The 14,206-nt window shown below is 43.2% G+C and overlaps 1 protein-coding gene across 2 annotated transcripts in view; it reads left to right on the forward strand.

The window, feature by feature from the left end:
• Positions 1–14,206, forward strand: part of bbs9 (Bardet-Biedl syndrome 9) — a 181,114-nt gene that overhangs the window by 63,988 nt on the left and 102,920 nt on the right. For both annotated transcript variants that reach the window (XM_044034472.1, XM_044034473.1), the window contains 4 exons: positions 6,074–6,214; positions 7,706–7,801; positions 8,520–8,692; positions 8,772–8,924. In XM_044034472.1, the coding sequence (XP_043890407.1) occupies positions 6,074–6,214; positions 7,706–7,801; positions 8,520–8,692; positions 8,772–8,924 (563 nt within the window). The remainder of the gene's footprint in view (positions 1–6,073; positions 6,215–7,705; positions 7,802–8,519; positions 8,693–8,771; positions 8,925–14,206) is intronic.

Genomic DNA, 14,206 nt, shown 5'->3' on the forward strand with positions numbered 1-14,206 from the left:
CAACGTGCTCACTCTCAAAGTGGGTTATTATCCATCTTGATGAATAACAATTAACGGATTAATACGAACAAATTCATGTAAATAATGAAATGTTAGGCCTGTACGCTGACCGACTGACACTGGATACTTGATACACATAATATGTCACAATATTAAACCGGGTAGAAACTATCACTTGAACATTGAATCATGCCATTCACTTGCATATCCTTTAAAACTTTGAATTTGGATGCATCTTAAAATCTATCCCACATATTTTACAGCTATTTAAAACTTAACTGCAAAACAATTAAATGCATATTTATTCATTTATTTATTTATTTATATTTAATAACGTTTCACGGCCCGCCTGCAGTACAGTCACAGCCCCACGTTGGGGCTGCGGTCCACACTTTGGAAATCGCTGATTTACACAATATGAAAGATTATAAGCTTCCCTTAAAACTTCCACTAAAATATCAGCCAGCTCCTTAACTTCTGGTCTGTTATCGTTAAGGGGAAACGTGGACTCTATAAAGTAAGTTTAGCATTAGTTAAACTTCCAATAGCAGTTAGTCCAGAGGGATACCACGTGGCCTGAAAATGAAGAAGGTGTTCGCCGCCGCTAAAGTTCTATAACTCATCGGCATCAACTGCCCTTAGTAACGTCTGCAGACACAGACTGTAGAACATCTCTGCATCTGTGGCTGACAGCTTACTGGAAATAGTCTGGCCATGGTTTATTGAAAACCAGGAGGAGATCGTGCATATCGTCAATTGCGAATCACAGTATTCAAGTTAGGGCTGTCAGTATTAATGCGGTATTAATTAAGGGCCAACTTTAATGTGTTATTTGTGTGTCAGACTTGTTCTGCTCTGTGTCTTTTGCAGACACTTGCACACACACATACACACACACACCCTCCTCCCTGACAATTTCAGGAACACGTGCAGTTCTAAAAGAAGCTTATGACAAACATTTGATACCTGGCCTTTCATATTTATACACGCACTTCATACACACACACGCGGGTTGACATCACTGCAGCTGCATTAAGAACCTGATCCTGCACAGTCTTCCTCTACTCAAATAAACTCTGCGGTCTCCCTCTCTTTTTTACCGCCTCTGTGTCAGACACAAACGCCGATTCTTCATAATTGGAGTCAGAGTCCTCAGAGACAGCGGTGCAGTGGAGCCACAGCAGCTGTAACGAGCGGCAGCGGCGGTGCTCGGTTGTGATTTCAAGTGCGCTGAACAGTAGACAAAGCTCCATTTCCCGTATCACAGAGGGGCAGTAAGGGGTCAGATGTTAACGTGCATGAACGTAAATGTGAGTTCAGTTAAACCTGCGCTCTAAAAAACCATCTTACAGAGGTGCTATAGATCTGGACAGGCATTGAATAATCTATAAGACACACACAGTAACCTCAGTTTGCTGTAACTGAGAAACAGTGTTTAGTCACTTAGTCACTCTTTGGCTTGGGCCTCACTCTTGGGCCCAGATTTCTGAGTTGAATCATCTCCTCTGTGTCATCAAAACTGAACTAAAACGGTGACATTTGACGTAGGGGAATGATGCAACTTATATTTATTGCCACGGCAACTGACCCAAATTCCGGTCCAGCGCTCAAACTGGGCTCATGCGTAAGCGACACAGCTCACGAGGATAGGACTTTAACAGACACAGAAGACATCTGAGTTGAGTTGCTGTGTCCTGTTGGCGTTCACCGTGTTCAGAAAACATGAAATGCATTTCACAGGTAGTAAAAGTAAAATCGCAGCACTGAAGGTTAAGGCTTATGCAGATACAGAAAGAAATGACAGGATACCATCAGCTCAAATCCTGGAATGACCGCATCCTTCCATGTGTGGAGTGTGTATGTTCTGAAGTTCAATATGATATCGATCCAATTCAAAACTTTTGATCCACTGTTAAAAATGTGGGTAACTGAAACTTTAAAGTTTGAAGCAGCTGCTTTCACTTTCACTTCAAGTTTATGGAAATTCAGATTGAGCGACAATGCGAAATGTGAATCAAGTTAAAAATCACTGGGGATTAAGATTCCAAGCAGATGTGTGTCATGGGTTCATGTCAGGTTTTGGGTTAAGAATGGAAACAGGTCGAGTCCTGAGGAGGAGTTTTGATTTTTAATAATTTCTCATCCCTGTTTTTTACACACGCACGCAGGTTTGTGCAGCCACTTCTCTCTGGACGCTGCATTGACTTCCATTCATTCCACACTAGAGGTTTTTCAAATCTGACTTGAGTTTAAAAATGTCGTAGACCACGCACACAACAAACTTTGTAACATATTTTCAGTAGTTTTTATCCTGAGAAAGCACAGACTAGACGATCCAGTGGAGACGCAGGGCCACACACTTCAAAGATCTCAGTGAAACGCGTAATTCAATGTGACTTCAGAATATAAACGGACATGGAGGTGCACTGTCGTTGTCGTCAGTTAATAGCTGTTGTGTGTGCGATGTTTTGTGCTGAGAAATGCACAAAAAACTGTGGATGAAATCTTGGCTTAGAAGATGGAATCAACTTGGCTTGTAGTTGGTTATAACTCGTGCTCATTGGTTGCTGTGGGGTTTTGCTGTTAATACGTTAAAATGGCGTCTGTTAACCCCTCATACAAGAGGATAATTTGGCCTGACAATCTGTTCAAATCAGCCTAAAATCAGAATACGCCCACGTTTGTCGGAAGGCGCCAGATCGGGAACGAAATCTGTCCAATTATCCTCCGAAGTGTGGGACAGACAGAAGACAGCCTAAACAAAGCAATATTCCTAACCTTAACATAACCAGTTCATTCCTAACCCTGACCTTAACCAAACCACAGCTCAAAACTTGGCCCTAAACTTAACCAGTTTCTCACCTTAATGTTTTGGTCTACATGAGGATACTGGTCCTGACACACACACACACACACACAGACTCAACATGCAGGTAAATCAGTGGGTGTAACCTGGTGATGACAGCCTGAAACTGTGAGGTACAGTGGAACAAGACGAAACACCCTAAAACCTGGTCTTAAGCCTCAGAAAGCCTGTTAAAGTTGTGTGGATCAGCCAAAATGTCCTCACAAAGATAGGTTTGTTTGACAATTGGTTCACACAGCCTATTTAAGACATCTGCACACAAACTCCAGCCCTTCTTCTTCATCATCTTCTGTGTCTTTGTCCTGCTTTCCATCTCTGTCTTTCTCCCCTCTTTTCTTCTGTGTTGCCCCCTCCCTCCCTCTTGTCCTCTCTTTTTTATTATTACTCTTCTATATGTATACTATATATTTCCTCCTCCTTCCTTTCCCCACCCATCATTAATAGCAGAGAACAGAGTTTCTGGTTTTAATCTTCGGGTCCCTCACAGTCGTCTGTGTCAACACACAGGTAACCCGAGTGTGAACATAAAACATCCCTCACTGAAGTCCCAGTGTTTGAGAATGAGGTCACTTTATGTCGAATGAGGAAACTCTGCGCTGCGGTTTAAGTGGCTCAGTTTTCAAAGTTTTAGGGCCTCCATGATGGTGCCTGTGATTCAAGTTAAAAATACTTTTTTTTTTAAATAATCATATTTCTTTCAGTAGCGTCCGTGTCACGTGACTCACTGACTCCAGACTAATGCCAAACTGTATTACTAACCGAGATGTACAGGAAACTTTTTTTGTATTGCAGTTTGGTGCAATTTGTTACTGTGTTTTACATAATTTTTTATATATATATATATATATATATATATATATATATATATATAGTTTAAATCTCACGTGACACTCGTTGGAAAGGACCTCAACAATTCATTGATTATTAATCATCTATTATTTCATCTATACTTTAAGATTTCACTAAGACTTTTGAGAAACATCATCAGCAATTAACATTTTTCAACATTTTCAGAGCTTTTATGGACCCAATGAACAAAGCAATTAATCAAGGAACTGACAGATGATTTGATTGAATTGATTATGAAAGTAATTGATTTTGGTGCGTCTTATAGACTATGTGTCTAAAAAAAGGGGGAAAATACTGATGTTTTTGCCAATAACTTCTATGTCTGGACCAAATCAGTATATACCACACACTGATTATGCATAAATATCTCATACACCCCATATTTTCCTTCAAAGGCAGGGGTCAAAATTACCTGAGGACCAGCGAGCATCTCCGCTGGAGCATCACAAAAATGATATTCATCTCAGCCAAGTGGAAAGAAAACTTGGTTTGTGACTGAAGGGTTGCCAGTTTGAGTCCTACCCCTGAGCAATTACACAGTCGCCATTGCTTATTGTTAATTGGACGCTCTAAATTGACCCCATGCAGCCACAGTGGGGGCGACATGTAGTGTACTCCTTGTGCTGGTCCCAAGCCCAGATTAATCCAATCCAATACAACTTTATTTATAAAGCTCTTTAATTTCAAGATTAAAGTGTTTTTATTATTTTTTTTGTCACAGCTCTAGTTATGGTGTTTGTTTGCCTGTGCTTGTTCACAGCATTCATTCATTCATTCATTCATTCATTCATTGTCCACCCCATTATCCTCCACATGAGAGTCGTGGGGCAGCTGGTGCCAAACCCAGTTGACAAACGGGGTAAAAGGTGGGGTCACACATAGGCAAACAACCATTCACTCTCACATTTACACCTATGGTCAGTTTAGAGTGACCAGTTAACCTCTGCACAACCTTTTGGTCTGTGGGAGGAAACCAGAGAACCAGGACAACGTTCAGTATCCATGCAGAAAGGCCCCTGTTCCGACCCAGGTTGTGAACCCAGTTTTTGTTTCCCCATAAAACAACAGCGCTGACCATTCCACCAACCATGTGGCCCTCACGGCATTCAATCAGACTAAAATTTTATCTTGCTCTTCTCCTACTGAGTAAACTGGCTGCATATTCACTTTGACATGTGCATCTCACATCGTTTGTTGGACGTTGTTTAACCATCCAGTCACCCGGGACGAAGGGTCAGTGAGCAAAGCGAGTGAGGAGAGAGACGGGGAGAGAGAGAGAGAAAAAAAGTATTTTAAAATAAAGCGAGGAGAAAGAAAGAAAGAAAGAAAGTCTTTCTGCTGTTTTTCTTGGCTCTCCGTCCTCCCTTCTTCTCCCTCTGCCTCTGTTCTCGTATTCAAACCCAAAGTGAATTATTCACATAATCACATAATAATTTCATGTCTGGAATGAAAAGGTGCACAGTAGTTGCAGGTAATTATTACTATCTGTAATAACCTGGAACGTTCCGTAATTAAAGCGCCCCTCCATCCCACCCTGGCTGTCGTTTTTCATGTTGTTTCTCTTTCAGTCTTTCTCTCACTCTGGTTTATTTCCACTCATTTTTCAGCTCCGCTCAGGTCGTCTCCCTCTCCTGTCGTTAGCTCACCTCCTCTCCCCGGGTTCCCTCACTCCTCCATCTTTTCTTAACAACTGTTTTCCTCCATCCCTCCTTTTTTCTGCCCTGTTATTCTTGCTAAGTGTAGATTTCTGCCAAGCTCAGCACTGCTCAGGCTCAGAACATAGTTATAGTTGGCTTTAACACACTCCTTTTTCTTCTTTTTTTTCCCTTCTCAAAATTCTCACAAAACTTCCCTTTCTGATCTTCGGCAAACACCCCCACCCCACACATTTGATGTTGATGTTGAGTCTCTGGGTCTCGCAGCTCTCAGATGCTCGTGTAATCTGAATATCTGCAGTATTGACTATGTTAACAAATGTTAACCTGTCCGCTGTTTGGAGAGAAAGCCTAAAAGGCGATGTTCTGACCTCATTTGATTCGCCGTAGGGGAGTTTGGCGGAGATGGGCGCCACTTAAAGGGGAAGTGGGTTGTGGCTTCAAGGCTGTTTGTTAGGAAAGGATCTAGAGGAGGAGGAGGAGGAGGGAGATTGAGAGTAGCAAAATCGATGCAAGATAAATCTGCAACTCTTTCTGCTCTGTTATCCAAAATAAATAAAGGTCATTAGGAAACGGTGAGTTTTTAGTGCATACACATTTTTCTCTAGTTCTAGAGAAAATGTGTCTCCAGTCACTTTGTAGGTCAATATCCTCCTCAAGTACAAAACTGAGTAAAACATTAAACACATTTTCATTTCCTCAGGAGTTCCCCGGGTCCTCCAGTCCAGGTTCAGTCTTCCGCTCCTGTTGGTGTGTGTTCCTTCCTCTCCGGCCAAAACCACCAAGTTTAAGATCAACGTGGATACCAACCAGCCGCCGGTCAACCTCAACACCATCTTTCCCGGTAACACACACACACACACACACACACAACAAAAGTTTAACACAGACTTATGCTATTCTCTCCATTCGAACAATCAAGCCAACGCACAATCTCTTGCGTAGGACTTCAAGGTATCATTATTATCCTGAGAGGGGCAATCTGGTTTACAACCTGCCAAACACAACAAATAAATAAATATACGACATACTAGAATTAAATAAACACAGAATGAAATGTAAAAGGCTGATAGAAGCAGGAATGATATACTTCTTGGAAGTATTTTCTTCTGCAGCGGGCGCAGATTATATCTAGCAGCAACATGGATGTGTCCCTCAGTGGGCGGCTCGGGTTGGCCAAGATAAATCAGGCCTTTTTCAAAACACCTGGACTGATACAGGTCGTGGAGGTCGTTCAGTATTTTTCCAGCGGTTTTGCTGCACAGATTCACCGTACCCTGCAGGTGCAGCCATGCCAGGACATAAAACAGATTCAGTGCAACGTGGTGTCGACATTAACACTGCAAAGCTTGCATACACTCATGTGCCTTATTTACATACGGCATCAAACTTAGGGTTCAAAGCATCGTTTGTTATCAATCACGGTGTTTGCACCGCTGGTTTTTTTCCACATTAAAAAAGGCTGTATGATTGATGACAGCAATGCTTAGTGTATTTTGCTGTAAGCAGTGCATCTTAAAGCTAATTTATACTGTAGTTCCCTGACTGAAGTCTGCTTTCATCATCCACAGATTTAGGGGTGAAACAATGACTCTGTTATTAATCGATTATGGTTTGAGACATTTAAGAACATTGGCTACAAGTACACCAACAGGGACTGTAATGACATATTCAAATACATATACAGTACTTTAATATGGAGTTGTTCTAACAGCTTACACACTTCTTGGAAGAATTTCCTCAAGATTTTGAAGTGTTTCTATGGGAATTTGTGCCCATTTGTTCTGTAGAGCGTTGATGAGGTCAGGCACTGATGTTGGACGAGGAAGGCCTGGCTCGCAGTCGTCCGCACCAAACTCAAAGTCAAACCTCAAAGTCTTTATGGCCGTTCCTTTGTGCACTGGGACCCAGTCATGTTGGAGCAGAAAAGGGCCTTCCTCAAACTGTTGCCACAAAGTTGGAAGCATAGCATTGTCCAAAAATGTCTTGGTCTGCTGAAGATTGTCCTTCACTGGAGCCTGATTGAGACACCTGAAGTCAATACTTGTCCACAGAGTGTAGCTCTGTGAAGGTGCGTGCGTGCGTGCGTGTGTGTGTGAGCCCTGGGAATCTTCGCTGTTATCTGACGATCGGCTACACAGACGTCTAAACAAACTGTTTTCATACCGATTGTCTCACAGTGTAAGCTCGTTCCCTCTCATATTGTGCGTCTTTGTAAACAGTGTGACTGTATCTCGTTCTCCTTTTGTTGGCGTCCTGTATCATGATAGGCTGTCCTATCTGTCTCATCACACTGCCAACCCTACTCTCTCTCTCTCTCTCTCTCTCTGTGCAGAGTTTTCAGTGAAATCCGAAGATAAGGATGGGAATACTCTGGCTTTCCAGTTCCTGTCAGGAGCCAAGGTTACTGTGCTGGCCTCAAAGACCTCCCGTGAGTCTGACAACAACTGTTAAAGATGAGCAGAATGTCCTTTAAAACACTGGTTTACCTGTTCACTGTGTTGAAAATGTGAAAATGACTATAAGGCTTTCAGCATTTGACCAGATTTCCCGATTGTATCTTTATTTCTTGAACTTTTCTCAGTGATTCTACATTTCAAATTCTTGAAACATCTTTTCCCTTAATAGCTTTGATTGATTATTAAACTCTTTTTCGACAAAACTCACTCAGAAATCCAGAGTCCATGGTTCTTAGTACTGTTAAAAAAAAAAAGACATTTCATTTTCACCACTTGGAATGATTTGCTGGCGTTCCTTTCGGTACCTGCATGAGCTGCGAGGGCGCGTCAACAGAGGTTTGCCTCACTGAAGCAGAGACGATAGCCGGGTTAGTGAGCGAGTCACATAAAAATGAGAAAAGGCAGCTCTTCAGCTCACTGTTCAGAGCCTGCAGCTTCAGATTTACATGTGTCTACAGTATATGCGTGCATTAAACAAATGTCAGTCTAGCACTCCACGCACTGGGTAACCAATCTCACTTTCTCACTTGATTTGGTGATAAATATCATCTCACATCTTCTATACCTCTCACATGATATTAAAATGTATTAAACACCACATATACCACATGAAACGGGAGGAGACTGTTTGTCTTGTCATTTCCTGTTGTCATTGTCTGGTTACTTAGCCTTTTGTTTCCTGTTTCCCAGAGCGTTACCGCATCCAGAGTGACAGTTTCGAGGACATGTGGCTGGTGGTGAAAGAGTTGGTTCAGAGGTTCGACCAGCATTTCTCCAAACTTGGAGTCAAGGACTTTAAGAAAAGCTTCAGTGGACCGCTTCCACTGCAGGACTACTTCCTGTCAGTGGACAACCACTTCCAGGTGCATACACAAACACGCGCCGAGGCAGCACATACGATGTAAAAGGTATTATCATTAACTCTGTGTGTGTGTGTTTTAGCTGCGCGTCAGTGCTCAACAGTACCAGGACTTGCTGTCAGAGCGTGCGGTCCAGTTCAGAGCCATCCAGCGCCGCCTGCTGACTCGATTCAAGGACAAAACCCCTGCACCGCTGCAGAACCTGGACACACTGCTGGATGCCACGTACAGCCAGGTCAGACACACACACACACACGTGCACACACAAAATCTGCACACACAAGATGTGTGGGGACTTAACGGCGCATGCTGGTAATAAAAGGGCATTAGTTTCAGGAAGTAGAGAGATTTCTCTGAATGTTCGGCTCAGTCGTTTTACCATCTAATTAAGATACCGCTGAGAGGAGACGCCGCAGCAGAGCCAGATATTCCAAATGGCCTGATAACACCTCCAGGGGACACTGGGCGACATTGTTAGAGACATGAACCTCTATCGCTAGGCAACCTTAGCTGTCCTGCTGCCACGGGACCGTAACTGCCGAGTAAAGGACACGCTGTTTTTTTTTAATGTTCGACTCTTGGAAGCGATTAATTTTTTACTTTTTTTTTTTTTTTTTTTTACCTCTGAGAGTAAAACACACGCAGAGCGATGACGTGTTAGCGGATTTACGCTGTGAAAGTGTGTATTCTGCTGATTTATGGACTTCCTCTTGTTTAATGATTAGCTGTGAGCTCACACCCAGTTGTGCACACACACACACACACAGTATGAAGTCACAACAGACCGGTTACAGACCGATACACACGCCCATGTATGGACTCTTATATTTCTGATTTACATGCATAGGGTGTGTGTGAGTGTACTGTAGCTCTTTAGGACCTTATCTTGCATAAACACCAACTGTGTCAGGACCACTGGCCCTCATGGAGACCAAAACCTGGTCCTAATGAGGCAGAGCATTTTTTATTTTTGAGGAACTGGTTAAGTTTAGGGCTAAGATTTGAATTTTGGTCCGGTTAAGGTTAAGGTTAGAGACAACAATTTGTTTAGGCCCATGGTTTTCAATCTGCGGCACGTGTACCACCAGTGGTACGCAAGATTTCTCTGGTGGTACATGGAGAACAATCAGAAATACTACTTCTACTGTATATACTAGGGCGTGTGATCGGAGTGGAGTGCCGTAGAAAATGAAATGAAATTAAAAAACAATAATTAGAGTCACCTTATCTGCCTCCTGGTGTTACTTCGAGAGCTCAATATTTATTTTCTTTGAGAACTACTGATTCAGGCTAACCAAATGAATGAAAGTCAATGCGGTGTCCTAAGAAGAATAACTGAACAAACTTGTGTGTATGTGTGTATATATACACTTTGCATGTGTGTTGCTGAGTTTCAAACAAACCAGCTGTTGAGCTTTTGTCTTGTCATTTGTCTTACTTTGACGTACGGGAGGGAAGAATTATGTGTCGGTGTGATATTGTGTGTGTGTGTGTGTGAGAGAGAGAAAAAGTGATGGTTCTTTGCCCTCGCTGTTTATTCTAGAAGCCAGTCTGGCGGTCATCAGCTCCACTGTCCATTAGCATCTCGTTAGCGTCGCAAGGCTGCGTGACATCATCTCTTCATTAGCTGTTGTAGCTTGAAGCTGTCAGCACGTCACCGTTTGGCTCCCTGTGATCAGAGTCCCTCAAACTGTATACTAATTTAATGCACATTAGCTTTCTGAGTTTAGAAAGTGTAATGAGTGAAAATGAATGAGGCCGGCGAAGCTTTTAATTTCATTCTAACCCAAATAAACAGTGTTAACCTCCGCTTGGCTTCTTTTGCGCCAGGATAAGCCATCTGGGAAGCAGATCTAAACATGTCTGCCTTAAATGTTAATATGGCTGCTCTGTTTAATATGAACTGCCTTAACAACTTAATCAGCAACACTTAGCGTGATCGTAATTCATCTGCTGTGTTTCCTTAGGCAGGCAAGACAAGGAAATCTCCACGATCTGAGTAAAAACTTGTTTTGAGTTTTTGTGGCAGCGTTCCCTCACATCAAGAAGGTTCTGAGTTTCAACCTTTTGGGTTGTGTGTTTTTTTTAACCTGAGGTTTGCAGGTTATCTTTATCCCTAGTTTGCTCTACTTGGCTTTCAGACTTATTTTTGCACTTGCTGGCGCTTGATTGGCACTTGACAGTTTATGTGTGGGAACCCTTCAGAGACGATCCATTGCAGACTTTATCAAGCTTAGAGAATGTACTGTATTACTGTTACAACCTCTGACATGACAGTGACCTAGTGAACAAAGCAAGGACTATAAAGTTTGAGTACAGAGCCCTTACCTCTACCCCATGGAGCACCTTTGGGATGAACTGGAACAGAGATAGTGAGCCAGGTCTTCAATGCTCTACAGAATGAATGGACACAAATTCACTTAGACACACTTCAAAATCTTAAGGGAAGTCTTCTAAGAAGCGTGGAAGCTGTTATAGCTGCAAAAGGGGATGAACAGACATAATGATTGTGATACTGATGATATAGAAGATGTGGTCATTAATAGCAGCATAGAATTTAGAGACGCAAGATGATCTTAAAAAGATGAGTTTATGTTAGTGGGTAAATAGTTCCAGTCAGAGGGAGTTTTCCCTTAAATGCACGTCTGCCAAATACTTTACTAGTTTACTAGAGACTCAGAGAAGTAATGTGTCACTTCCTGTGTGGTTTTTTTTCCATCCCCTTTGACACGACTGATGAGTGTATGATATTCATCACTGTCTGTAGCCCTGCTTTTATGACAAGCAAACGCTTTCTTCTGTCACTGATGTCCATCACCCATCTCTCCTCCCTCTCTCCCTCTCTTTCCCTCTATCCTCCTCTCTTCCCGCCATCCAGTGGCTTGTATGCGGGAATTTTCTGACACACTATACACTCTGTAATGTATACACACTCGCCATAATGGAGGCCATATCGATGGCTGGTCGGAAGACTGATGAATGCGTCAAATTAATAATTCATGTCAGTGTGAGGAGCCGTGCTGCCAAGGCCGAGGCCAGCTCAGCAGTTTGGTGTTGGTTTGTTTCTTGAGGAAATCATCACGTCCTCAGTTTACAGATGATAATGATAATTTTGATTATTGATTATTTATTATCGCTTTTTTTGTGTATGAGATTTTCTTTCCGCGTTCCTTCACTATTTAAAACAAATCTTTTGTCCGTCATGATTCACTTGTCTTGCTCCTCAAAAGCCGACTGGCATTTGTTGTTCAGTAGCACATCAGTGATTTTCCACTGTTATTAAGAAATCTGAATCAATGACCTGGTATTAACGTCTGCCTGTCTGCCTGTCTGTCTGTCTGAGTGTGCTAATCTCAAGTGTTGATCTTCAGTTTTAAGTATGAATGCATCGACAGTGTCCTGAATCTTCAGGTCTGATCACTCACACCACATTCAGGAGTGGTCGTGGACTCCAGAATTGATCCAGAAATGTGGACGCGAATCTGTCCTCGGGCTGAACGAGAGACACATCTGTACAGTCTGAACTTTTAGTGTTGTGTTATTATTTTATTCGTAATAACAAAACACACTATAACAACATACTTTTTTAAAGATAAATAGAATAATAACCATCTGATGTTTGAAAGGCAGTAGGATTAAGTTCAGAACTTCTCTTGTCCCACTCCTCCTACTTTCTTTCTTTCAAACTCAAAGCATTAGAGATCCAGAAAAAAGTCAGACTGGTTAAAACATCATTTAGTCTTTGTGGACATAAATTACGTTGTAATGTAATTTAGCATACAGCGTGGGGGGAGAGTGAGACCTGATCGGTCACAAGAGACACATCTGAAATGCATTTTATTAGTGCGAAGAGACAAACTTAAAGAGACAACCTCAAGGCAGGACTTTTGCGCTCGGCTCTCGCAGGACAGATGTTCATACCAGATCTGAACACAGTCGAGCGAGTCCCTGGTCTAAACCCTTCACCCTGTGACTGTTTAGAAAGACGAAACTTTGTGGATATTTACCTCACGAAGTTATGGTGGCTCCATTCCAGCAATCACACTGTTGGTAGCACGGAACAGGAATGTGTGGCCAATCAGGAATGCCGCTGAACCAGGCACCTCTTTCATTTCAGCCCGGAGGAATGTCTGCCGGGTAAATTTTCTGCATCAATCTTGGATGAAAAGGAGGAGGGGGATTCCCCCCCCTCCCCCCCGCCTCGTTAGCAGTGTGTGTGTCTCCACACGCAGCGGCCGGCCATCGCCGACGAGCCGTCAGAGATAAGAGGAGCATGCTCCCTGTGAGAATATGCTGTGGTCGGCTGTGCGTTTATGCAGCCAAGGGATAATATTTCCATTGTTCATGCAGCCTTTATGGGCCTATATTTTATTCATGAATTCCTGAGAGCCAGCGAGTCAAGTCTGACTCTATATATGTGTGTGTGTGTGTACACCTAAGCGCAGGAAACTTTTCATATGCCGATCCTCGGTGGCTGGATTCCAAAACACACCCCATGTTCGAGCCGTCTGAGCAGCCCAATATGACGGATGAGTTTGAGGATACAGTTTGACCCATGAATGATTGTTTGTTACGTGTGAATGTGGCCCGTATTGAGGACAGACCAGTGTTTACCTCCAGCTCTGCTCTCTGCATCTCCAGCCCTGATCTGAGGTGCTTCTCCTCCACCTTCCTCCCCCTTGTCCTTCCTTAAAAACCCATCAGTCATCGCAGGCTCCTGTGTTTTACACCTCTCCCCTCTAACTGGTGTTTGATTAATCTTTGGCAGACAAGAGGTTATCCTGGCGCTAGTGCTCCTCAACTCCGTAATGCGCTAAACTCTCTCGAATTTGAGGGGAAACCCTGGACTGTCACTCAAAGACATAAAATCTAAAAGCTCTAGAAGGAGTTAGTGGAAATGGATGAAGAGAGGCCAAAGGGGGCATAAAAAAAAGGGAGGGGAGGCTTTTCAGTTTCCATAAATATTTTCCCCGGCACTGTTTCCTCTGGAGGTGAAATGTCCATCGTTTGTTAGTATTAGCATTAGCGCTGGGCTAGCAAACGCTGCCGTGTGGGTGGTGGGTGGCGGGGGGCTCCGGAGCCCGGCCGCACCGAGCCAAGTCGAGTCTCCCTGTAATTACGAGTTCAAACGCTGGAAGAAGGCGGCTCGCTGACTGACGGGGTGACTGACAGGCCGTCCAGGGGCCTCGTGGGGCCCCTAATGGAGGCTTCTGGTAGACAGCAGCTTGATTTATCTGGCCCCAAATGGAGCTCTAAACAGGGCTAAACACAGATCCCACTGTGGAGCGCAGGACCACCACCATTAACAGCGGAGCCTCTCACTCTCTGTGTACTGTATGTGTGTGTGTGTGTGTGTGTTTCATTTGGCCATAAGTATGTTTGCACATTCACAACTGCTCATGTATTAATCTGTGTAATTATATTTCATTCCATTTTGTGTACACATTGGAGATGGCATGTGTAGACGTGTGGACGCTCATATATCAACCCTGTCTTCCCTCGCAAGTGAACTGCGTT

The sequence above is a fragment of the Solea senegalensis genome, linkage group LG9 (assembly GCF_019176455.1).
Source record: "Solea senegalensis isolate Sse05_10M linkage group LG9, IFAPA_SoseM_1, whole genome shotgun sequence".
Taxonomy (NCBI): Eukaryota; Metazoa; Chordata; class Actinopteri; order Pleuronectiformes; family Soleidae; genus Solea; species Solea senegalensis.